This window comes from Nomascus leucogenys, chromosome 17, assembly GCF_006542625.1.
Source record: "Nomascus leucogenys isolate Asia chromosome 17, Asia_NLE_v1, whole genome shotgun sequence".
Taxonomy (NCBI): Eukaryota; Metazoa; Chordata; class Mammalia; order Primates; family Hylobatidae; genus Nomascus; species Nomascus leucogenys.
This window is the reverse complement of record NC_044397.1, coordinates 72,059,533-72,086,442: the sequence shown is the minus strand read 5'-3', so window position 1 is coordinate 72,086,442 and position 26,910 is coordinate 72,059,533. Positions and strand designations below refer to the sequence as shown.

Genomic DNA, 26,910 nt, shown 5'->3' with positions numbered 1-26,910 from the left:
TTGGCCAGGATGGCCTCGATCTCCTGACCTCGTGATCTGCCCACCTCTGCCTCCCAAAGTGCTGGGATTACAGGCATGAGCCACTGCACCTGGCCTAAAATCTTTAATTTTTAAATATGATATGACTAAGACATGAGCTGTATTTGAATCGAGCATTGTGTCTAGCACAAAATAGGTATGTGACAGTGTTTATCAACTGAATGAACCTTTTAGGGTCTGGGTGAAGTTTAAACATATCTGTTCATCAAACAAAAGGAAGCAGTTTTTAAAATATCTCTCATCATTATTCTAAGGTTTTTTGTTGTTGCTGTGTTGGTAGTATAAATCTTAGGGAAAATTACTAATCTATGTTTGTTCCATAATGGCTTTACTTTTACTTTATTTCAGATAAGTAAAATTTTATAATTAAAGCGCTATTTAAAAATGGCAACTTAGTTGAAAGGGAGAAAATATCTGACTTTTTCTTAAACTCTAGTAATATAAGTTGGACATTAGATCTGTGTTCTTTGTAACTAAAAGGTGTTATAGCAGATACATCAAATTTTCTCAAATTCTAAAATTCAGTCCCTACGCCCTTCCATTTTAAGTCCATGAAATTACAAAATGTCTTTTTCTCCCTCTCTCAGAAAGCCTGCTAGTAAGTTGATAGTCTCATAATTGATGGCATCTTAGAATTGAGTAAATACGATTTCCAAATAGTAAGATGATAACTTGCAATTTTTCACATCTGAAAAAGAATGTATCTGCAGTATGAGTGTGTGTATATATATCGATATAAAGATGTGTATGTGTATATATCTTTGTACAGATATATATATACACACATACACTATATAACTCATAAAACATTTGATCACCACCCTCAAAATATAATGGTAGTTTGGGGATTAGTAGTCTTTAGCTTAGATGATTATAGTCAAGTTTAAGTAGAATTTCCTTGGTCTAACTTTTTTTGTCATAGTCATCCAGATTTTTAACAAACAAGATATTATAGAAGCTGCATGCAAGTCTATTTCTTCATAGCAATCAAAGCCTAATTATTAAATGCTTACAGCTTTTCTTTGATGTTTAACATGTGAAAAGTGGTCTAGATTTCTCAAAGAGCACTATTTAAATAAAACCATCTCATTAGCTTGAAAAAAAGGAAGAGTGTGGAGACTGTGGAAAAGTACTGTAGAGTTTATAAAAATACCGCATAATCTGTGAAACATTTGAAAAGCCCAAGGGCAAACAATTCACGCAGTGAAGAATTAAACACATTTTAATATCTAGGAATCTAAGATCTTTTTGTTACACATTCAGGTAGTAGAAATCCTCTTTAGTCTCTACCTCTGAAGTATGGCTCTTTTTGGAACATACATTTTGAGTTTAAAGGGGAAAAAAGTCAGTATAAGTTGGTAAAAGAATGATCATCTTTCTCACGGTCTCATCAAATAAAAACAAAGAGTGATAAGAAATTTGATGGCCAACTTTAGGATCTTTTTTTTTTTGGTAAGTATACCAACAATTCATGAATACTATGCAAATTTCAACTGAAGATCTTTCATTCTTGCCAGTCCTCACTGGCAATCTGACCAGAATTTATCTTTGTTCAAAGATAATCTCACATAAAGTGATACTGCAGTCCTTATACAAAAATTACTCTAAGGTCTTATCATTTAAAAAGTGTAAAGACTCAGGTGTAAAATGTCAGCATTCTGGCACTATTCTAAGGAAGACACTGAAAATTAGGGCAGAGTATTTTTAAACCAATAGGCTTGTAAACCTATACCTGGTATATAAAGTTCTGGCTTACTTTGCCAATGGTCATCTGTTGCAGATGCTTCAAGAGAAGAGTTGCTGGAAAAAACACATCAAGTGTAGAAGACGTGTTCAAAAATAGAAAATACTGCCCTTGAACTATGAACTGTCTTCAAAGGAAGTTTTAACATTTTAAGTCTTCAGAGTCTTTAAATGTGAACTGGAAAATGTGGAAACTGGAAAATAATTACTTTGTGTGCTTTTTGTATGAGATTAAGGTCTCTACTATAGCAGAGTTCTTTACAAGGAATATGTAGGACAAGGCTAAAGACTGAAGCAAGAGGTAAGAACTTAACACAAACTTGATAACTGAAAACTTTAGTTATCACGGTATTTCATTCTGATGATAGTTTACAAGTCAATTAATGAAAATTGATTGGTATGTCTACATGAAAAAAAATTACCTGATTTAAAGCAAGTCTTGAAGTACCTGAATGCAAACTGATTACTTTTAAAGGTCTACTTGACTCTGTCTTACAGGAAAATGAAAAAGAAATATAGCTTTAAAAATTGTGACTGCTTTAATTGTGATACTCGCAGAAACATGTAAACTACATTGATAAGGTAATAAAATTGTGAATGCTAAACTGTGTATTACTCACATAAGAAAAGGCATATATTACTATAATATGGACACAGTATCAGCAACAGTACCAAACATCCATGATGAATCAATTTTTCCTACACTGTTTCAGTAACCTGTACTATTTGACTTTCTTAAGCTTGGATTTTTTGTTTTGTTTTGTTTTGTTTTAATGTTACTTTCTTAGGGTGATTAGCACATGCAAAATCAAACTAAGTTCATCTTTTCTGGATGGTTGTAATAATTTGCGGGGGGCATTTAAATAATTCTCCCTAATTAGATTTCCAACTCAGCGGTGGGGAAAAAGAAACACACACGCTGCAAAGTGAAACTTTCTCGATACAGGCATAAAACAAAAATGAAACTAAATAGCAAAGAGTGGGAGGGGTAGAACAGGATATAGGAGGAAAGAGGAAAAAACAGATTTCAAAAGCTAGTTATTTAAAAATGGGCAATTTTAACCAATTTTTCCAAATGGTAAAGCAGCTACTGAGTCAGAATTTTGTGGATATTTATGCATATAAACAATTTCAATGTTTAGAATTTATTCCTCTATCCTTCCCACGCTCACTGCCTCTAATATCTAATAGCATTTTTTCAAGATAAGTAAACCACACACACAGCACATGGAAACTAAGTAATTTATACTGACAACTCTTAAGACACTCTGAGTTCTTCTGTCCTAGAACAACAGCATAGGTGACAAGCAATACCCAGAGATGCCGGGCTTGGATGCAGGCTGCCAATAAAAACCAAGCAAACTGCTTTAAGAAATGGTCTGCAGCATGATCTAACTTCTCTGATTAAAAGGAAAAAAAACTGTAAAGTGTAGAGAATTCAATTATTTAAATATAACTCAGCCATAATATTCTAGGCTTTTACTGTAATATAAATTTTTGAATCTTAATTTTCAATATATAATTTGTTATAAATCAGTAATCTAGCTTTTATGAATTCATAAAACATACCAGTGATAATCCCATTCTATAAATTCCTGGGTAAAGCTCACATGCACAAAATAAAAATTGATAATCTTTATTACTACCCATAATAAACTGTTCCTAATCCTAGTAACACAAAGCTTGTGGCTGTCAGTAAAACTGAGTCACATATCAACTGAATGAACAACAAAATTGAATCTTAGAGTGTTTCCCCTGAACCTGGAAAGACACTTCTGAAGGTACTTTGTTTTTTCTCAACATCTACATGTAAAACAAGAAGCTCTTAAAATTAGAACATATAAAATGTAATTTCTGAGACCTAAGACTGTTCAAAGTTTTGCACATTCATTTCTTCACAAATTATAAAGAAGTTTTGCATTATACTGGAACATTCTTTTATTTCTTAAGTTTGTATTTCAAAATGCCCAAAATTTCAGTAAGTTATAGAATCAAATAAGAATCACAAAGTTAGACAAGAGAAACTCATTTACATGAACTGTACACACTTACCCTGAAGGTAACCACACGAGCTACACCAGCAAAAGAAAATTCTTCCTGTCTGAGAAGTACTAATATAGCACAAGGTGCAACTGAGGGCGGTTCCAAAAGCCTTGACTAAGCCCTATGCAAAAACCTTGTGACGCACTGCTGCACAGTACTTTATATATGCTCTTGGTTACAGCCTCGCTAGCTCTGAGCTAGTCACCAGTCAATCTACATAACATTATCAATTGAAGTTATGTGAGGATTAAAGAGAAGGTAAATCTGTACTATTAGAACTGGCAACTGGCTCTGGAAAGAAAAGAGGAACCTCTACACTAACACTTAAAAACATTCCCTTCCTCGTGGTTTGTCAGTGGTTTGTCAGTGTACTTCTGATATGTGAACTTTTCTGTATATTCTATTTTAATACAAGTTAAAAAGATTAGGTTGCTGTTGCCAGGGCTGGAGGAGGAGGATGGGGAATTATTGCTCAACGGATAGAGTTTCAGTTTTAGAAGATGAAAAGAGTTCTGGAGTGGACAGTGGTTATGGTTGCACGGCAGTGTAGATGTACTTAATGCCACCAAATGAAATGCTTAAAAACGGTTTAAATGGTACGATTTATATTATGTATATTTTACCACAATTAAAAAAAAGATTAGCTCACTTAAAGTCCATAAACAAAAAGACATGATATATGCAAATGTAGTCAAAAGACTGTTAATAGTCTTTATCAAAGGGCTGTGGGATTTAAAGTAATTTTTATATTTTCCTATACTTTTAATAAGACCAGCCATAAAATCTGAAAATAAAAATTAATTTCTATTTTTAAAAACTTGGGGAAAAATTTCCTTCCTGTTAAAAATAAGAGCAGTCCAACTGTCATGCAGAAAATATTTTTATTTTTATTTTTAAAAGAGAACTAGTCTTGCTTTTAACCTGAGTAGTAGGGTGGCAATATGCTGATACCATGTGTCAGGACCTGATAGATAAGTTATGCCATGGGCTCTGGGAAACTTTATCATTAGGAACATGGCTACACTGTACTTATGTAAATACATTTTTATTATCGGCTTTCTCTCTACTGTCCTCAGAGAAATCCAGTGTAGGTAATATTTGTAATCAAATTTTGTGAAGTGTTGTTGTCTATTAAAAACAACATGAAAAAAATTTTAAATTGCTGTTAAAATTGGTGTTAAAAAACTATCCAGGCTAGGTGCGGTGGCTCATGCCTGTAATCCCTGCACTTTGGGAGGCCTAGGTGGGTGGATCACCTGAGGTCAGGAGTTTGAGACCAACCTGGCCAACATGATGAAACCCCATCTCTACTAAAAATACAAAAAATTAGCCGGGCCTGGTGGCAGGCACCTGTAATCCCAGCTACTCAGGGCAGGAAAATAACTTGAACCTGGGAGGCGGAGGTAGCAGTGATCTGAGATCACGCCACTGCACTCCAGCCCAGGCAACAAGAGCAAAACTGTCTCAAAAACAAAAACAAAAAAAAACAAAAACCAAAATACAAAACTATCCAAATTTGTATCTACCAAACGTGAAACCTTTGACACTGCTATCTTACTTTAATAAAATAATAAAATTCATAATGAAACACTTCTCTAAGAGGACAGCCTATTATCTCTAATCAGTAATGAAGACTCAAGGGCCACAAAGGGCTCCATTTCTAAAATATTTCTGTATTATGTATGAAAATGATGACTTAAATGTCCTTTAATATTACTATAGTTGACAATGGTTAAGAATTTAAAATACATCACTTTGAACGATGATTCACAGATCACTTTCAACAATCAAGAATATTGAAATGATAGTTCTACAATCTTTTTGGAGTGCAATTTAGAAATACTATTAAAAGCATTAGAAATATACATTCCCTTTGACATATCAATTTTGTATCTAGAAATTTTTCCTAAAGAAATTAGGCAGTACACAAAACTTTAGCTGCCAGGATGTATACTGCAAATTTGTTTTATAATTCTGGGAAACTGGAAGCAACCTAAATGGCCAATATTTAAATGTTCACTAATACAGAAGAGATGAATAAGCTGTAATACATACATAAAATATAAAATTATACTGCTCTTAAAAACGATTATTATGAATAGCTAAAATGTATTGTGTTTACTATGTGCCAGATGCCTCTAAGCACTTGACATTCCTTGTCTCATATAATACTTATAAACAACCCTAGAAGGTATGTGCTAGTATTATTCTCATTTTACTGGTGAGCAAATTAAGCCTTATACTTGATAAGTCGCAGAAATGGATTCAAACTCAGTTCTAACTTCAGAATCCATGTTTCAGATCACTGCACAGTACTGCTCCATGAGCTGAGTATTTACAGACATATGGTCTACTATTGATTGAAAAAAGTTATAATATCTACAGCAAGAGTCTAATTTGAGGAGGAAAAATCTTTATACAAGTATAGGAAAGTTTAAAATAGAATACATAAGACAGTATTTGTAATGACATTAAGGGGCCATTTTTACAACCTGAGTTTTAGAAAATAAATGTGCTCCTTGGGAAATTTAAATAGCGTGTTAAAAACGTCATAGGAGTAGCACCCATCATGTCCATAATCAGAAAGGAAAGTTAAAAACCCAGTCAACATCATATGGTTGGATTGTTTGAAACAATGTTTCTAATGGAGACACAGAAGCAAGGAATCCAGCCAGCTTTGTCGGCTCCAAAACAAAACACTTTATGGCATGAAAAGAAAGCTGGCTGGTATCCTATCAAGGGCAGTGTTGGTCTCTAAGGGTAGGTGGTTTGGGCTCTGCTGGTGTGTGCGCCTGTCCTGCTAGTCTGATTCTAAGGAGAACAGAGAAGAGAGGGAATATGGATGTCGCTTCCTGTCCATAAGGAACTTCATCTTTTTAATTCCATCCAGTGTGTATGTGGTAGGAGTGGGGTGGAAGTGAGATAGTGGGACTGGTGGGATGTCCCTGGAAGAGGGACTAACATGTATCAAGCACTTTCTTGCTTTTTCAAAGTCCCAGAAGCATGCGATGGCCCTTTATGTACATTGTAATTTAATTGGTATAATTTTAAGAGAAAAATAATACTTCCTCCCTTTTTATAGATAAATAATCTGAAGTCAGGAGAAGTTAAGTCACTTACTACTTATGTGACTTAATGTACAAGAGTTGGGACACATTTTTTTTTTTTTTTTGAGACAGAGGTTCACTCCCGTTGCCCAGTCTGGAGTACAATGGCGCTATCTGGGCTCACCACAACCTCTGCTTTCCCAGGTTCAAGCGATTCTCCTGCCTCAGCCTTCCTGAATAGCTGGGATTACAGGCATGCACCACCATGCCCGGCTAATTTTGTATGGGACACATTTTGAACCAAACTAAATCAGGCTGTCTCTGGGCAACACATAACACGAGAGGGCTTGAGAAGTCTATGAATGAGTAAGAATGTTTAAAAAATATGCCACAAGAAAGGAATAAGGACACAAGCAAAGCACTGAATCAAAGACACTGAATTTTGTTTCTAATAGCTCTAGGGCACTTAAAAAAAATTTTTTTTGAGAAGGGATAGAAAGGATATGGAAGTACGAAGTTGAAAAGACAGTTTCTTTAACTGCACAATGGACTTTCACCTCTGTACACAATAACTAGGCCCTGTTGCCTTGGAGTTTTATTTACTTATCGACATAGAAACAGAAATCACTCCTATCACTCCTAGCAGCAAACTCTGGATCTGAAATTCATATGCCAAAGAGCACAGCACTTGTACAGAATTCACATCTTTGGAAGATTTTTTTTCCTCCCCTTTTAACGCTGAAACTGGATGTCTTTATCAATGGAAAAAGGGATATCCATTTGTATTTCTGAGTAACTAGTTAAGAGCTTTTTAGATAGTCAATTATTCAATCAACTTGAAAAACTAAAAATTATCACTTCGTATTTTGCCATCAAAAGATTTCTCAGAAATTCCAAATAATGAAAAAACAAAAAGCCCACAGAAAACCAAATATATGAATTTAAGCTTTAATAACTTATTATTTGTCTTTAACATTGAGACAGGGAAGTAAACAAAGGCATTGCATTAATTAAAAGTTGCATGTAAAAGAAATCACATCATAATCCCGCATAAAACTTGTAGCAAGTATTGTTATTTCCCAACAATACAATCTAGACTTACCTACTAACTTATAGTTGGGCTACTATAATCCAATTACCTTTCCAAAAAGGAATGTATTTTTAAACTTAAATCGGATGACACCCTAGGAAGTTACTCCAAACAAAACAATAAGCCACCATATAAGGAAGACAATTTAGTAGATGAGATGCAATAGTATCTATACTGACTCTTGTGAAACTTGTTCTTGCTAATTGCTTCATGATGTAAATAGAAAGATGATTTTTTTAAACATGCAAAACATCAGTCTAGGTATGTGACTTCTCTTCAAACTTCCCTGAAGACAATAGTGAATTGACTTCAATATTATGACTGTTCAATATAGAACTGAAACAAGGTACTATAAATGTTTATATGAATATGGTTTAAAATGTATAAGGAGCAGAAAACAGGGATGAAACAATCACTTATTATATTTTTTGAAAATGAATGGCAAATGAAAATTTTCCTTTTTTTTTTTTTTTTTGAGACGGAGTCTCACTCTGTCACCCAGGCTGGAGTGCAGTGGCACAATCTCGGCTCACTGCAACCTCCGCCTCCCGAGTTCAAGCGATTCTTCTGCCTCAGCCTCCCGAGTAGCTGGGACTACAGGCATGCACCACCACACCTGGCTAATTTTTGTATTTTTAGTAGAGATGGGGTTTCGCCATGTTTTCAGGCTGGTCTCGATCTCCTAACCTCATGATCCGCCCGCCTTGGCCTCCCAAAGTGATGGGATTACAGGCGTGAGCCACCACACCCGGCCCTCATTTTTTTTTTTTAATTAAAATTTTTTTAAAAAAAACATAGGGACAGGGACTCATTATGTTGCCCAGGCTGTAGTACAGTGGCTATTCACAGGTGTGACCCCACCATTGATCAGCTTAGGAGTTTGGACCTGCTCTGTTTCCAACGAGGGCTAGTTCACCCCTCCTCAGGCAACCTGGTGGTCCCCTGCTCCCAGGAGGTTCCTATATTGATGCCGAACTTAGTGCAGACACTTGATTGACACAGCACACTAAAGCTTGGAACTCCTGGGCTCAAGTGATCCTTTCACCTCAATCTCCCAAGGACCATAGGCGCTAGGCCAGTACACCCAGCCTCATGCTTTTAATCATTTAAGATCACTGCAAAAACTTATCCTAGTAGATGACTGTGAGTGAGACTGATTGCAGCCTTATGAACTTACAGACATATGTATATGCAAACTGAGGAGAACCTATGGTTCCCATCTCGATGTATTTCTTAAACTTTGCAAAAATCTAGGCCTGGGGCTGAGGCTCACATCTGTAATCCCAGCACCTTGGGAAGTCGAAGCAGGAGGATTGCTTGAGCCCAGGAGTTTGAGACCAGCCTGGGCAACATAGAGAGACCCTGTATCCACAAAAAAAATGTTAAAAAATTAGCCAAGTGTGGTGGCATGTGCCTGTAGCCCCAACTTCACAGGAGGCTGAGGTGGGAGGATCACTTCAGCCCAGGAGGTAGAGGCTGCAGTGCAATCATGCCACTGCACTCCAGCCTGTGTGACAGGGGGAGGCAGTCTCAAAAAAAAAATTGCAAAAATCTAGATCAAGTAACTTAATTTTCAAAAACTTAAGTAAAATTGTTGAACATTAACTATGTCTTTTTTACTTTCTTAAAAAACATTAAATTCTGTTTTAAACTTTTAGCAGAAATGACATTTATGTTACAATAGGTAGGTCAGGTTCAAGAAAATAGGATGTAAGACAATAACACAAATGAGGGGAGTCTTTCCTGGCTCTCCTTTCAAATGCCATATGTTTGAATATTTCAAGATGCTTAGCACTGACTTTTTTTTTTTGGAGATGGAGTCGCGTTCTGTCACCCAGGCTGGAGTGCAGTGGTGCAATCTCGGCTCACTGCAACCTCCACTTCCCGGGTTCAAACAATTCTACTGCCTCAGCCTCTGGAGTAGCTGGGACCACAGGTGCACCATGCCACACCTGGCTTCTTTTTTTTTTTTTTTTAAGAGTCGGGGTCTTGCTATGGGGCATAGTAGGCTGGTCTTGAACTCCTGTGCTCAAGCAATCCTCTCACCTCAGCCTCCCGAATGTTTTTATTTTACTATAGCTGAATCTCTATGATTGAAATGAAACAAGATAAAAAGCTTTCTGTTTTAATTTTGGACTCCTTCTACATCTCACAATTGGTATTCCTGCCCTTAAAAAGAAACAAACAATATTGTTTAAGATCATTATTTTGTTATAAGTTATATTAAAAATGGCAAAAAGGTAATGCAATTTAAGCTTTTATTATTGGTGCACTATATCGAGTACATCTAAATGAGGAGTAAAAAGTAAGATTTAACTTACTACCCTCCCTTCTTATTGTGCCACATAAACACATTAAGTAAATACTAAGGCAAGAGAACAATAAACAAAATTATTTTGAGATTTAAATTCATGAATTAATAGTAACTAGTAGCAAAATTATCTGAAATCATATGAAGGATTGGCGGGTGAAACTTGAGTTGAATACTATGCATCAATTCAATAAATTTTTAAATAGTTATGATATCCATGTGATATAATAGCATAAATACAATATAGTCATGAAAATATAAGTATAAATTTATAAACAAATTAAGTAAATAATCTTGATTTAAAACATTACAGAATGACTTCATTTGGGTAAAAAAACTATACTTAATTATATACATAGAAAAATAAAGGAAGTACACTTACTAAAATAGGGGTCTTTTAAGGTGGTGAAAATTATAGATTTCTTTTGCTCATCTAGATTCACTTTTATATCAATGTGTATTATATGATATAAAAAGAATCAATACAAAATAAAATAGATAAATTATTTATTTATTTGAGACAGGGTCTCACTCTATCACCCAGACTGGAGTGCAGTGGCATGATCTTAGCTTACCAGCCTCAACCTTCTGGGGTCAAGTGATCCTCCTGCCTCAGCCTCTCGAGTAGCTGGAACTACAGGCATGCGCCACCACACCTGGCTTTTATATGTGTATGTGTGTGTGTGTGTCTTTTACTTTCTTACTTAAATAGGATTAAATTCTGTATTTAAATAAACTTTTAGAGGAAATGACATTTATTATGCAATAGGTAGGTCAGGTTCAAGAAAACAGGATGTAAGACAATAACATAAATGGAGTCTTCATTTATGGTATTGATATATTTGATTTGTGTGTGTGTGTGTGTTTTCTTTCTTTTTTTTTGATGTATTTGATTTTTAGTAGAGATGAGGTCCCCTTATTTTGCCCGGGCTGTTCTCTAACTCTTAGGCTCAAGTGATCCTCCTGCCTCCACCTCCCAAAGTGCTGGGATTACAGGTATGAGCCACCTTGCCCGCCCTGGTAAATAGTTTAAAATGAACAAATTCCTTATAAAAAGCTGGGTCATAATTCAGGTACTCACGAGTCCAATTATTAAGACTTCTTTAAAGTTAGGTCACATGATTGGAAACCCATGAATGTGGACCTCATAAGTTAGTCTTCTGAAATCTATAGTGAATCACATGATCTATGCTTGCTGTAAGTGTACTAGAAGGGATTCAAAAGTGAGTAAAATATATATTAAAGCTTTATTATCTATAATAACTTATGTTTCTCATATAGTTTTAGCCAAATTAAATTTCAGTAGCTCAAAATTAAATAATTATATATGCAACGCCTCCAAGACCCCCTGGGTCACTTTAATCATCTCCAACGATTATGGCAGGCATTCAGGGATCAATCAGGCCCTGTTTTCTACAGTGCTAAGTGCTCAGGTTACAAATTGTTGCTCAGAATTTGGCATAATGCTGGATATGTCCCTATATCCTATCTTTTTAAACTTTAAGAAAGACGTATGACATCACTAAACATTCTGCTATCTCCAAATCTGAGGGCTCAAATGGAATATTGTTTAGAGATAATTTTTTTAATGCATTACATAATTAAACCTACTTTGAGAGAGTATCATGTCTAAAAGTAAGTTGGACAAAATTAGCTTTATTAACAGAGGGGAGAAGAAAGGGCAATATTTATTGAATAACTACTGTGTGGTAAGCACTGTTTACAACTTTATGTATATCATCTCTTTTTCAATCTTAATCCAGGAAGGCACTTAAAATAGTATACTGTTAGAATTCTCCAAAATATAATTATTTTAAAACATCAAGTGAAATAAAATACAAACACTAAGAACATATTCTTTATTAATTATTATTATTAGGCCTTACAGCAACATTGCATGACAAAGACAAAATACATTCTTAATATAATACCCTGAAGTAAACAAGGCATAAGAGTATTTAGGTGAATCATCCCCATTCTAGATAACTGGAAATTGAAGCTTAGAAAAGTTTAGTATCTTGTCCAAGGACAAACCATTAAAATGTGGCAGCGCTGAGATTTGAACCAAGGACTTACCAACTACTAAACTTTCAAAGACCACCCCATTCCCTTACAAGATTGTCTTCTGTTCAAGCCATAGAGTCTATAACTTGTTAAAGGAAAAAGATACTGTATATCATTACTAAATAAGCCATACATAAATAATTACAGAACAAAAATTATGGAACACTAGAGTTTCCTATCTTACCAAAATTAGGAACATGTGACAAAATCTCTTTTATGTACATATTATACACAAAATAGAATTTTTATTCTATTTATCTAGCTTAGAAAGACATCAAAATTTTAAAAATTGATGACAGGCCGGGCACAGTGGTTCACGGCTGTAATCCCCGCACTTTGGGAGGCCGAGACAGGTGGATCACAAGGTCAGGAGATCAAGACCATCCTGGCTAACATGGTGAAACCCCGTCTCTACTAAAAATACAAAAAAATTAGCCAGGCATGGTGGCGGGAGCCTGTAGTCCCAGCTATTCGGGAGGCTGAGGCGGGAGAATGGCGTGAACCCAGGAGACGGAGCTTGCAGTGAGCCAAGATCGCACCACTGCACTCCAGCCTGGGTGAAAGAGGGAGACTCTGTCTCAAAAAAAAAAAAACAAAAAACAAAAAAAAACCATAAAAATTGGCAACAAATCTACACCTGCTTAAATTACCCAAACAGGGAAACTTTATCCAAAAGCTTCAGAGTACAAGAATCAAACTGAATGCTGACTGTGCTACTTAACTAACTAGTTCCTAAGTGAGTTAACAGAAAATTAGGAAAGTAACTACAACTAGACTGTGTTTTAAGGATTAAATAAATGCGTAGAGTATACTTGGTCAAGGTAGACACCTCTAAATTTTAGTTTTTCCCTAGTTACAGAACGATAGCACAGTGCCAAATTAACCCAAATGGGAGTCAGTTTCTAACTGCTTTCTAGTTCTAGTCCCAGTGAAGCCTCCTTTTTTCTTAAGCAGACTATAGTGAGTTTCTATTTTGCAACATTTTGCTATGCTGTATATAATGCTTGGGTTCTCAACTTTTTCCTGTCTCATCGAATTTTATCTAGCAACTTGTTCCCTTAGAACCCTAACCATTTGACAGAGAAATCCAGATAGACTGAAAAACTGATCTTTTCCACTGGGGAAAGTCTGCGTAACTAATGATATCGGAGATAAGGTAAAGGAGCAGGCTGTGCCTTCTGACAAGGCAGTAGAGAAGACAGAATGGGGACAGGAAGGATCTTGCAGGCACTGGCTATCTACTTCCACCTAATTACAAGAAGGAACTTGGCAAACAAATGAAGCAACTCTTTAATGAACTGCTAAACTACTTTGTAATCTATTAGCACCTTGAAAATGAGGAAGATAGCATATATGAAAAAAATGACAAAATGGCATTTAAGTCTATAATGGCAGAAGGTTGTCATACTTGGTTTAAGTTGTATAGATTAATAGTTTAAGCAACTCTGAGAGTTAACATAAAAGTGCGTAACACGAGAAAGACAATTTGATATAGAATAGCAGTGTGTCACAATGGCCAGAGAAGTCTGCCACCTGCTGATGGAAAAACTGAATTGTATAGATTTCCCTACTGCTGTTTTTAAGGAGAGAAAAAAAACCTATCAGGTATGGTTTAATGACATTACATGTCAAGTTGTTAAGCTGAAGATATAAACTACAACCTCTAATTTAAAAGAGAATAAAGATTAAAATAGGACTTAAGATTCTTTATATATCTCTCTCTTTAATAACTCTCTCTAAATATGTGATGCCTGAACTATTTTTATTTTTATTTTTTATTTATTTATTTATTTTTGAGACAGAATCTCACTCTGTTGCCCAGGCTGGAGTGCAGTGGTGCAATCTTGGCTCACTGCAACCTCTGCTTCCCAGGTTCAAGCGATTCTCCTGCCTCAGCCTCCTGAGTAGCAGGGATTACAGGCGTCTGCCACCACACCCAGACAATTTTTGTATGTTTAGTAGAGATGGGGTTTCACCATGTTGGTCAGGGTGGTATCAAACTCCTGACTTTGTGATCCACCCGCCTCGGCCTCCCAAAGTGCTGAGATTATAGGCGTGAGCCACCACGCCTGGCCAACTGAACTATTTTTGAAGCAAACAAAACAGGTAAATACGGAAACTATTTAACATAAAATACACAGGGAACATTCAAACTACTATGAACATTAAGGATAATCCAAAGCACTGTGCAAACAATATAAAGTCCTATAGATTTCACCTCTGCAATCCATCTCTTTTCTGTCTTCCTCTTTCTACTGCTCCCATAACAGTTTAATACTTCATTATCTTTAATACTGGCTTATTTTAATTCCTGCTCCCCACCTCCAGATTCTAATAATACTAATTTAGTGTGTGCTCAGTTATCAGTTTAATTGTATCAAAACACATTCCAGATGGTATCACTTATTTTAAAAACCATACCCAAAGCCTCTCTAGCAAATAAATTGCAAATATCTTATACTAATAGAGATGTTCTACAATGTGGTCCCAACACACTTTAAAAAATCTTGTTGCTTTTAAAAAACCGATTTAAAAAATATATAAAAGCAATACATGCTCATGATATGTCAAACAATATAAAAAGTTAAAGGATGAAAAAGTTGAAGTCTCCCTTCCCGGTCTCATCCTCCCAAGTCCACTGTCATTAGTAAAACTAGAAACAGCTTCTAAAGTTTTTGTTTTGTTTTGTTTTTTTAATTTCCAATGGCATAAGGATATACATGTGTATTTCTTTTGGGAGCACAACTGTTCTGCAACTTGCCTTTTCCCCTTGTCACCATTTCTTGAGCTTTTTAAAATGTTAACACAGCCTGGCACAGTAGCTCACACCTGTAATCCAAGCACTTTGGGAGGCTGAGGCAGGCGGATCACCTGAGGTCAGGAGTTCGAGACCAGCTTGGCCAACACGGTGAAACCTCATCTCTAATAAAAATACAAAATTAGCCAGGCGTGGTAGCAGGTTCCTGTAATCCCAACTACTCAGGTGGCTGAGGCACGAGTATCACTTGAAGCTGGGAGACAGAGGTTGCAGTGAGCTGAGATCGCATCACTACACTCCAGCCTGGGCAACAGAGAGAGACTCGGTCTCAAAAAAAAAAAAAAAAAGTTATACAGATTTTTTTTTTCACAGCTGCCCAATATTTTATTACACAAATGCACCATCATTCATTTAACCAATGTATACTGCCTTTAATAAAGTAAATGAAAGTACCTATTTTTCTATATCCTCATCACTCTCTCTTTATACAGTAATTGTCTGGCAGCACCAATTCTATTATTTGCGAGCAAGTAACCAGGACGTTTTGTTACACATAAAATTTGCATTTTGTTGTGGTAAGAATTTGAATTGTTTACTTAAATGATTCTCAAGCTTTAGCACACATCACAATCACCTGCAGGGCTTTTTAAAACAGACTGCTGGGTCCAACCTCAAAGTTTCTGATTGTTTGTCTGGAGTAGGGCTAGATAACTCGCATATATAACAAGTTCCTGCTCAATGTTGATGCCATGGTCTGGGACCACTCTTTGAATACCATTGGTGTAAAACACTAGTATATGGGATCCTGTATTTCAAAATAAGGTTTCATCCTTCTCTAGTTGTCATAGTTTATATAACCAGCTCTTATGAGCCTTAGCCAGGTTGTAAAAAATTGCTGTATTGTAGGAAAAAATGCCCACCTCTTGCCTGCCAGTCAGTGGCTAGTATTGGTAACTGAAGTGAAGAAAGTAAAAGGATCTAAAGATGTAATGAGCCTGGGCAACATAACAAGACACTGTCTGTTTTTGTTTTTGTTTTTTTCGAGACAGAGTCTTGCTCTGTTGCCCAGAGCTGGAGTGCAATGGCGTAATCTTGGCTCACAGCAACCTCTGCCTCCCGGGTTCAAGTAATTCTCCTGCCTCAGCCTCCCGAGTAGCTGGGATTACAGGCTTGTGCCACCATGCCTGGCTAATTTTTGTATTTTTAGTAGAGACAGGGTTTCACCATGTTGGCCAGGCTGCTCCAGAACTCCTGACCTCAAGATCTGCCCACCTTGGCCTCCCAAAGTGCTGGGATTACAGGCGTGAGCCACTGTGCCCAGCCACAAGACCCTGTCTCTAAAAATAAAATTAGCCAGGCATGGTGGCACATGTCTGTAATCCCAGCTACTTGGGAGGCTGAGGTGGGAAGACGGTTTGAGCCCAGGAGGTCGCGGTCGCAGTGAGCTATGATTGCACCACTGCATTCCAGCCTGGCTCACAGAGTGTGATCCCATTTCTTAAAATAAATGAATGAATGAAAGAAAGTAATGGCTTTTAGTCAGAAAAAAAATTGTGAATAAATTTAAAATTAAGTATCCAGTTCAAAGGGGACTCCATCTGTTAGGTAAATGAATTCACCAAAGGAAAGAGAAAAAAAATTGTAAAGCTAAAACTGTTTCAGGAAGGAGCTGTTTCTAGCTAATATACAAGTAGCTCAGTAGATAAGAGAACAACTTTTCATTAAAGTTGAAAATGTGGTTAACTTGTGGCATACAGATAATCTACAGGAAACGTGACAAACATGATTTGAAAGGACAAAGTCATATATGCCTGGTACAAACATTTCCATGTTTACAAATTTGGGAATTCAAGATCATCTTGAATATAGACTTTGATAATGTTAAGAATTTAGTGGGCTGGGCACAGTGGCTCATACCTATAATCCCAGCACTTTGGGAGGCAGAGGTAGGAGGATCGCTTAAGCCCAGGAGTTTGAGATCAGCTGGGCAACATGGCAAAAACCCATCTCTACAAAAAATACAAAAATAAGCCAGGCATGGTGGCATGCACCTGTAGTCCCAGCTACCTGGGAGGTTGAAGTAGGAGTATCACTTGAGTTAAGCAGGTCAAGGCTGCAGTGAGCCATGATGGTGCCACTGCACTCCAGCCTGGGTGACAGAGCGAGACACTGCCTCAAAAAAAAAGAAGAATTTAATGTATTTTTCTGTTTTTCAAACTGGAGCAATCATGATTTTTATCCTTCAAACATCACCACAGCCATGAATCATTACCCAATGTCATTTCCTGTTTCTTTATCACATAGCCTTTTGTTGCTATGTCTCATAACCTTACACAGGTTGAGTATCCTTTACCGAAACTGCTTGGGACCAGATTTCGGGTATTTTGGGATTTTGGAATATTTGCACATACATTATATCTTGGGGATGGTGCCCAAGTCTAAATATGAAATTCATTTATGTTTCACATCGACCTTATATACATGGCCTAAAAGTAATTTTATAAAATATTTTACACAATTTTGTGACTAAAACAAATTTGTGTACTCTGAACCATCAGAAAGCAAAGGTGTCAATATTTCAGCCACTTGTGTGGCATCATGTCAGCATTCAAAAAGTTTCAGATTTTGAAGCGTTTTGGATTTCAGATTTTCAGATTAGGGATGCTCAATCTGGATTCATTTTGGAGTACTGTTAGGTCTACAGTTTTGAAGCTAGTTGTGACACATAATTGGGAGATTAGCTTCCACATCTCACTAGGACATATGAAGGAGGTGGCTATGTGTTGAGAGCTACTTAAAATCTAGATATTTCATGTATGAATGAATATATCTTTACTCGGGGTAAACAAAAGATACAAGCTGTCGGGCATGGTGGCTTATACCTGTAATCCCAGCATTTTGGGAGGCCGAGGCGGGCAGATCACCTGAGGTCAGGAGTTCAAGACCAGCCTGGCAAACATGGAGAAACCCCGTCTCTCCTAAAAATACAAAACTTAGCTGGCCGTGGTGGTGCATGTCTATAGTCCCAGCTACTCGGGAGACTGAGGCATGAGAATTGCTTGAACCTGGGAGGCAGAGGTTGCAGTGAGCTGAGATCATGCTACTGCACTCCAGCACAGAGCGAGACTTGGTGTCGAAAAAAAAAAAAAAAAAGATAGAAGCTATTCTGAGTTTGTGTTCTCTGCTGCTGTATTATGAGTACCCAATTAATAGACTCTCTCCCTTTCTTTCTTACTAATAATATCTCATTTTTGTTGGAAGGTGGCAAATGTGCTCAATCATAAAACAATTCTTCAACTTCACTTACATAAGGGTGGCCATATAACCTTGTTCTCTCCAATTATCTGTAAGCAGAAAATTCAGCTTGACTGAAACAGGTATTTTCTTCCCTGATTCCGTCTTTCTGTTGCCTGAAACACGGACGCATTGGCCATGACTGCAACGACCATCTTATGACCATGAAGAAAAGACAACGGAAATGTCAAAGACCTATGCCTTGGTATCCTTATGGCCCTAATTAACATAAGCAACTGCCTGTTTTTTTGAATTCTCATTCCATTAGAAAAACAAAATTTACTGTGTATTGAAGTCACTGTTTTGGGGTCTCTCTTTCTCTTAGTCAAGTACAACTAATTTTTAAAGAGACCAGCTAGTCAGGTGGCTCATGCCTGCAATCCCAGGACTTTGGAAGGCTGAGGTGGGAAGATTGCTTGAGCCCAGGATTTTGAGACCAGCCTGGGCAACACAGCAAAGTCCTGTCTCTACAGAAAATAAAAAATTAGCCAAGCATAATGGCTCATGCCTATATTCCTAGCTACCTGGGAGGCTGAAGCAGGAGGAATACTTGAGCTCAGGAGTTTGAGGCTACAGTGAGCTATCATCATGTCACTGCACTCCAGCCCAGGCAACAGAATGAGACCTTGTCTCAAAAATAAATAAGACCAAAAGAAAAGCACCCATCCCAACCCTCAAGGAACATAAATAATAATAAACAATACACGACACTGTATAAATTGCTAAATTACGAGAAATCATCAGGAAATGCCAAAAGAATTCAGAGAAAATGTTTTACAAAACAAACCAAGAATTCAAAACAGGTCCTAAAAAGTCATAAATCTAAGCACTGATATAAATTAGATAAAAATTGAGATATGGAGATATTTTAAAAGTCTGGGCCGGGCGCGGTGGCTCACGCTTGTAATCCCAGCACTTTGGGAGGCCGAGGCGGGCGGATCACGAGGTCAGGAGATCGAGACCACGGTGAAACCCCGTCTCTACTAAAAATACAAAAAATTAGCCGGGCGTGGTGGCGGGCGCCTGTAGTCCCAGCTACTCGGAGAGGCTGAGGCAGGAGAATGAAGTGAACCCGGGAGGCGGAGCTTGCAGTGAGCCGAGATTGCGCCACTGCACTCCAGCCTGGGTGGCAGAGCGAAACTCCGTCTCAAAAAAAAAAAAAAAAAAAAAAAGTCTGTCCAGGTATGGTGCTTCACACCTATAATCTCAGTACTTTGGGCAGCCAAGGCAGGAGGATTGCTTGAGCCCAGGAGTTTAAGACCAGCCTGGGCAAACAGTGAGACCCTGTCTCTACAAAAAAAAAAAAAAAAAAGTCAACTTAGCCAGGTGTGGCGGGCGGCACATGCCTGTAGTCCCAGCTACTCAGGAGGCTGAAGTGGGAGGACTGCTTGAGCCCAGGAGTTTGAGGCTGCAGTGAGCCATGATCGCTTCATTGCACTACAACCTGGCAGCAGAGTGAGACCTAGTCTCAAAAATAAAATAAAATAAAAAGTCTATTTGATTCACTAAAGCAGTTGTTTAAAACTTGGGTTGCTTCTCCCTTCCTTTTTAAAATACAGACTCAATAGTGGGCTTTCGATTCACTCAGTATAATACCCAGAAAACATCTGATATTTTCTTTTTTTTTTTTTTGAGATGGAGTTTCGCTCTTGTTACCCCGGCTGGAGTGCAATGGTGTGATCTCGGCTCACTGCAACCTCTGCCTCCTGGGTTCAAGTGATTCTCCTGCCTCAGCCTCCCAAGTAGCTGGGATTACAGGCGTGTGCCACCACGCCTGGCTAATTTTTCGTATTTGTAGTAGAGACAGGGTTTCTCCATGTTGGTCAGGCTTGTCTCGAACTCCCAACCTCAGGTGATCCGCCCGCCTTGGCCTCCCAAAGTGCTGGGATTACAGGTGTGAGCCACCGCGCCCGGCCCTTTTTTCTTTTTTTTAACTGCTCCTTGAGGAGCAGGGCTAACTCATAGGCAATGCACCCAGAGTTGGCCTATATTGTCTTAAAGTGGAAGAAGGGAAGAAGTTTTTGTTGACAGTTTATCTACTAGGACCAGGCACAGTTGGCACACACCCGTAATCCCAGCATTTTGGGAGGCCAAGATGGGTGGATCTCTTGAGCCCAGGAATTTCAGAACAGCCTGGGCAGTGTGGCAAAACCCCCCATCTCTACAAAAAATACAAAAATTAGTTGGGCGTGGTGGTGCATTCTTTAGTCCTGGCTACTCTGAAGGCCGAGGTGGGAGGATGGCTCGAGCCCAGGAGGTAGAGGTTGCAGTGAGCTGAGATTCAACCACTGCACTCCAGCCTGGGTGACGGAGTGAGACCCTGCCTCAAAAATAAAATAAAATAAAAAAAGAAATTTACGTCCTAGAAAGAAACACAGTATACTAAAGTTTTAAAAAAACCACATCAGCTACTTAAGTAATAGTTAACATTAACAACAAAGCAATAAATCGTTGAGATATGTTTAAATTGGAAATAACCATTTTTAACTGGTTTTGGAGGTTCTAGTGACCGTTCCATCTCCCCTACCCTGCTGTCTAAGTAATTTCCTCCCTTCCTGTTGCTCTTTAGGGGCTAAGCTTGAGACTACACATTCGTTCTAGTGTTGTGCTTGCATTTTACTTCACTGGATAAATGCTCTACTTTAGAAAATTTAATAAAAGATATTAGAATAACTGAATAAGATTAAGCAATCTCTTTTTTTTTTTCCTTTTGGCTCTTTCTTTGAATTCTAGTCTCATCCTCTTTTTGGTAGCTTTATTAGAGAAAAACTGAAAATTTGCTGATAAAAATAGAATACATTCTGGTATTGCAGGAGAAATTAGAAAAGAAATTGGTATGTAACATTTGAAAGAGGTGTCATTTAGCAGGAAAAATCAGATTAACTGGATAGAAGTAAAGAATGAAGTAGGTGGAAGCAATTAATCTAAGGCTGCAAATAATAAGATATAATATAATAAGAATATGGAGGATAAGTAACTATAACTCAGTATGAGTAGCACACTTTATTTTTTTATTTTATTTTTTTTGAGATGACATCCTGCTCTGTCGCCCAGGCTGGAGTGCAATGGTGCAATCCTGGCTCACTGCAACCTCTGCCTCCTGGTTTCAAGCGATTCTCCTGCCTCAGCCTCCCAAGTAGCTAGGATTACAGGCACCCGCCACCATGCCCAACTAATTTTTTAAATTATTTTTAGTAGAGACGGGGTTTTGTCATGCTGCCCAGGCTGGTCTCGAACTCCTGACCTCAGATGATCCACACGCCTCGGCCTCCCAAAGTGCTGGGATTACAGGCATGAGCCGCCGCACCTGGCCCAGAGTAGTACACTCTTTCAGAAAGACAGAGATGTTCCGTATTCCCTCAAAAGGCATCTGTCCACACCTCCCCTAGAACTTTGCTAGACTGATTATTCTTTCTCCTCCTCTTATCTTTAACCATTTGCTTTTCACTACTCCTCTGCCCACCAACATACTCATGTGCCAACCATTCGAAAAACAAAACAAAATACCCATGCTCAGCACAACTATTTCCTCTGCCCAATAGTCATTTTTTAGTTTTCTTCACGTCATTGTTTTACCAATGGCAGCTCAACCCACTGCTACAGACCAACTTTTAAGATAAGTTAAAAGTTAAACTTTTTTTAAGATCAGACCAACTTCTGATCTTGTCATCAACTTCTGACCTTAGAGAAGACGGACATAGCTAATTCTGTCCCTTCTTTTAGAAACATTTCCTATTATTCCACCTCTGACAGCTTTCAGCATCTTTACTGAACTTGGCATTGCCAAGTTTTCTGTTTTCTTCTCACTGTAAAACTATGGATGAGAAATAATATCCAGCTCCACACTTGCCATTGAGAGGCTAGACATTTGGGAAAATATTATTTCTAGTCCCGATTTATCTTTAGAGCACCAGCCTTCCATTTTCAGTTGCTATTGCTAATAATAACAATAACTAATGTATATATTGGTTACTCTGGGCCAGGCACTTTTCTAAGCACTTTAAATATATTAACTATTTCATGAACATTTCTAGTTGGTCATATTCCTTGATCATCTCAAATTTCATATGACTTAAAGTGAACTTGTTATTCCACATTTCCCTTACCTCCTGGCTACTTTCCAAACCTGCCCTTTTCCTTCTCTTCATCTTGGCTAATAATATAACCAGAATCAGCAGTTACCTGATAACCTTAAAGTTATTTCTCCTTACAATTAATCCCTTTATTTAATGATCACAAATAATAAGCTCTGAAAGAAAGCACTTATGTTCTAGGCACTGTGTTATCTCATTTAATCTTCACAACCTATGAAGTAGGTACTATCATTATCTCCCAAATAATAGATGAAAAATGGGAGATTCAGAGAGGTTAAGTAATTTGCCCAAGGTCACATGGCTTGATAAATGAGAAAAACTAGATTCAAAACTAGGTTTGTATGACTCTACAGTCTGTGCTGCCACAAAGTCCCGTTGATTTTATCTCTGAAATGTTTGTCTCCTGATCCCTTATTTCCATACCTGTTGCTAGTGGCATAGTTTAAGGTCCCTAATCATCTTTTGCAAGCAATACTACCAACCTCCTGAATTTATTTCTTTCCAGGATCTTCCCTTCCAGTCCACCTTATCTCATCTTCATAAAACATACTGTTGGGTTTTTTGTTTCTTTGTTTTGAGACTCTGGGTGACTCTGTCACCCAAGCTTGAGTGCAATGGTGTGATCACGATTCACTGCAGCCTCGACCACCTTGACTCAAGAGATTTCACCTTCGGCCCCTAAGTAGCTGGGACTACACTACAAGTGTGGACTGCACTGACTAATATCTTTATTTTTTGTAGAGAAAGGGTCTCCCTATGCCGCCCAGGCTGGTCTCGAACTCCTGGGCTCAAGGGATCCTCCCGCCTCAGCCTCCAATAGTGCTGAGATTGCAGGTGTGAGCCACTGTACCCTGCCAAAGCAAACCTTTGATGATCCTTTGTTGCAAAATAAAGAGCAAACTCTTTATAATGGCTTTACAAAATTCCTTTACAATTCAGTTTCTTGATCCCATTCCCTATCTTGCTTTCCTTCTTTTTTTTTTTTTTTTTTTGGAGACAGGGTGCTCCCACCTCACCCACCCAAAGTGCTGGGACTACAGGTGTGAGCCACCATGCCTGGCCATGACTGGCTTCTTCTGTACATTAATCTTGCTGCCCTATGGGATATTTCAGCTGTAGCATACACAACCCACTAGCAACTTCCTCATGTCTCTCAATTAAAAACTCTTGCAAGACAATGCATCATTTTGAGCCAAGTCCCAGAAGTTACTGGTTTTCTTAGCCAGTTAGATAGGCCCAACTTGGTTAGGTAGTTAACTCCGTTAGCTGTGACCAATATGAGCTATGTCTGTTGGACATCATGGGTTTGCAGAGATTTTTCTGAGGGAGGAGGGTAGAGGATGGACAGAGCAGACCTACATTATTACAGAAAGATAGAACTAGGATTCCAACCCAGGTCTTCTGACCCCCAGTCAAATACTTCTTCCACTTGAAGAAGCAACCTATTAAAATTAAAAAAGTTAACATGAAGCTCTTTTCACTTTTTCCATTGAAAAGCTACTAGCAGGCTACACATATATTACAATCTGAATCAATATACTACGCATACATGTAAGTATTGACTGATTATTACTAGTAAGTTTGTATTCTTGATAGGTCTTCATTATTTGTCACAAAGATAGCAAACTGTTCCTATGATGGTATCATTGAAGGATTTTGTGAACACACTGATTTTTAACCTTACTTGGCTTAGATAAGTGGTATACAGACCAATCCACAGTTTAAGCACAGACGGAGATTCGGCAACTCGGTTTTTTCCCCTACATAGGCATTATTAACCTTGGGTTGTGGGCAAAAGAAAGCCAAGTTTTCTAAGCAGGAAAGCAACAAAAGCAAAATGAAACTTCTGAGATAAAACCATTTGCTGCTGTGGGCATACAGAAGTGGGAGAAATGAATTTTTTTTATTACAATTTTTATTTTTTTTTATTTTTTATTTTTTTGTTTTATTATACTTTAGGTTTTAGGGTACATGTGCACAATGTGCAGGTTTGTTACATATGTATCCATGTGCCATGTTGATTTCCTGCACCCATTAACTCGTCATTTAGCATTAGGTATATCTCCTAATGCTGTCCCTCCCCCCTCCCCCCACCCCACAACAGTCCCCGGAGTGTGATGTTCCCCTTCCTGTGTCCATAAGTTCTCATTATTCAATTCCCACCTATGAGTGAGAACATGCGGTGTTTGGTTTTTTGTCTTGGCGATAGTTTACTGAGAATGATGTTTTCCAGTTTCATCCATGTCCCTACAAAGGACATGAACTCATCATTTTTTATGGCTGCATGGTATTCCATGGTGTATATGTGCCACATTTTCTTAATCCAGTCTATTGTTGTTGGACATTTGGGTTGGTTCCAAGTCTTTGCTATTGTGAATAGTGCCGCAATAAACATACGTGTGCATGTGTCTTTATAGCAGCATGATTTATAGTCCTTTGGGTATATACCCAGTAATGGAATGGCTGGGTCAAATGGTATTTCTAGATCTAGATCCCTGAGGAATCGCCACACTGACTTCCACAATGGTTGAACTAGTTTACAGTCCCACCAACAGTGTAAAAGTGTTCCTATTGGAGAAATAAATTTTAATAAGCCTTTAGAATTATTAAGACCCTTTAAGAATAAATTAATTCAAAATTAAGGAATATTATTGGAATATGAGACAAGTGGGAATTAACTCTTTTTTTTTTTAAGAGACAGGGTCTCACTATGTTTCCCAGGCTGGAGTGCAGTAGCTATTCACAGGTGTGATTATAGCCTTGAACTCCCAGACTCAAGTGATCCTCCTCTCAGCCTCCCAAATAGCTGGGACACTGGCTAATTTTAATTATGCAAATACGTCTGTATTCAACCTGGGGTCAATACAACCAACAGGACAAATCGTGTCTTTCATCAGTTTGAACATATTGCAGGTGCTGAGAAATTCCAAGTATTACACCCTCAAATATTATTTAGTGTAGATTTTAAATTTTTTTTCTATCATAATCATATGACCCTAGATGTTCACATGTATAGCACACGGTCAGGCATATATACCCAGGATTATGCATTTCAGGAAATACATAAGCATGCAAGTTTGTGCAAGAATTGTCTTCCTGAGGGGGTTCTAACTAAAATACAAAACGAAACTAAATATCCTCGTTTTTGAAACAATTATTTATAATGTATCTCAAAGGGAATTCTTGAGACACCCTCTTCCATAAAAAATTAAATTCGAAAATTTATACAAGAGCTTTGAGAGTTAAGATGAAAACGAAGATACTTCGTGGGAGTTTTGAGACAATAAGGAATACATTCAAATACAAAATAAACTATGCTAAATTTCTCCTGGATTGTTATTCTTGTAAAATTTTAGATATTGCACATTTTCAAAATCTAACTCATGGCAGCCCCAACATAAAACAACTAGTCCTCTGCGGGAATTGCAACTAGATTAGCGGCAACGGTTTGACGCGGATCCGGGGGGAGGGCGGGAGCAAGGCAGGGAGAGAAGGAGAGACCAGCCCAGGGCATGCAGCTTATCTCTGGAGAAACGGGTTTTGCAGCACAAAGTAGCCTGTGTCCGATTCATCTTTTTCTGCCTTGCTCCTTCAAACAGAAACCTAACAAAGACCACGGGCAGCCGAGGGCCGCAGCCGGGGACCCAACCCTGGTCACCAAGCCCGCGGAGTGGCCGCACGCGGGGCGGCCGGGTCCCCCAAGCTGCGCGTCCCGAGCTAGCGAGATCCCAGCCTGACAGGCGACGCCGGCAGCTCCCAGTCGCGACCGAGCAGCGGCCCAGCACAGGCTGCCGAGGCCAGCGGACGGCCCAGCCGGCCCCTCGCGTGCTCTGGGCGCGCCGAGCCTCCACACTCACCATCTCGATGATCTTGGTCTTCCGCCCCGTCTTCCTCTTCAAGGTGAATATGTACTGAGCCAGCACCACCCCCGCTACCAGGGCGCACACGCTGGCGCTCGCTACCGCGCCCACCCTCGCCACGGCCGCGCGGTCCATGGACGGGGCCCTCATGCGCGTCCAGGCAGGAAAAAAACAGGCAACTCGCGGAGACTGCGAGTCTCGGAAGCGCGGGATCCCAGAGCACCACGGACGAGCCCGCGACGCCCCGCCCCGCGCAGCTCCGCCCCCACGAAGCCCCACCCACACGCCACCGAGGGGAGAGGCGGGGACGCGGCGGGAAGGGCGTGGCTTGTGCCCGAAGCCCAGGCTGGAGGCGGGCATTCCGCAGACTCAGGGTCTCGGGAGCTGCTGTCAGGGCAGGGCAGAGTATTGCAGTAATTATTCTTCTCTGCTAATGAGGATTAGGCCGTGGTTCGCTCGAGCCCCGCCCCAATAGAAATCTAATTCCAACCGCGGCCCGCTGAGAAGTCGGTCTCCGCCTTTGCGCCTCAGCCCCTCTGGACTCCGGCCCCCAGAAGGCGGCGCGGC

The 26,910-nt window shown here is 38.8% G+C and overlaps 1 protein-coding gene across 2 annotated transcripts in view; it reads right to left on the bottom strand.

The window, feature by feature from the left end:
- NT5C3A (5'-nucleotidase, cytosolic IIIA) overlaps positions 1–26,590 on the bottom strand; it is a 49,075-nt gene extending 22,485 nt beyond the window's left edge. The window contains exon 1 of one of the 2 annotated variants that reach the window (XM_004090973.3): positions 26,341–26,590. In XM_004090973.3, the coding sequence (XP_004091021.2) occupies positions 26,341–26,493 (153 nt within the window). In that variant the 5' untranslated portion in view covers positions 26,494–26,590. The remainder of the gene's footprint in view (positions 1–26,340) is intronic. The other variant, XM_003279184.4, reaches the window with a different exon arrangement.
- Positions 26,591–26,910: the final 320 nt, after the last annotated feature.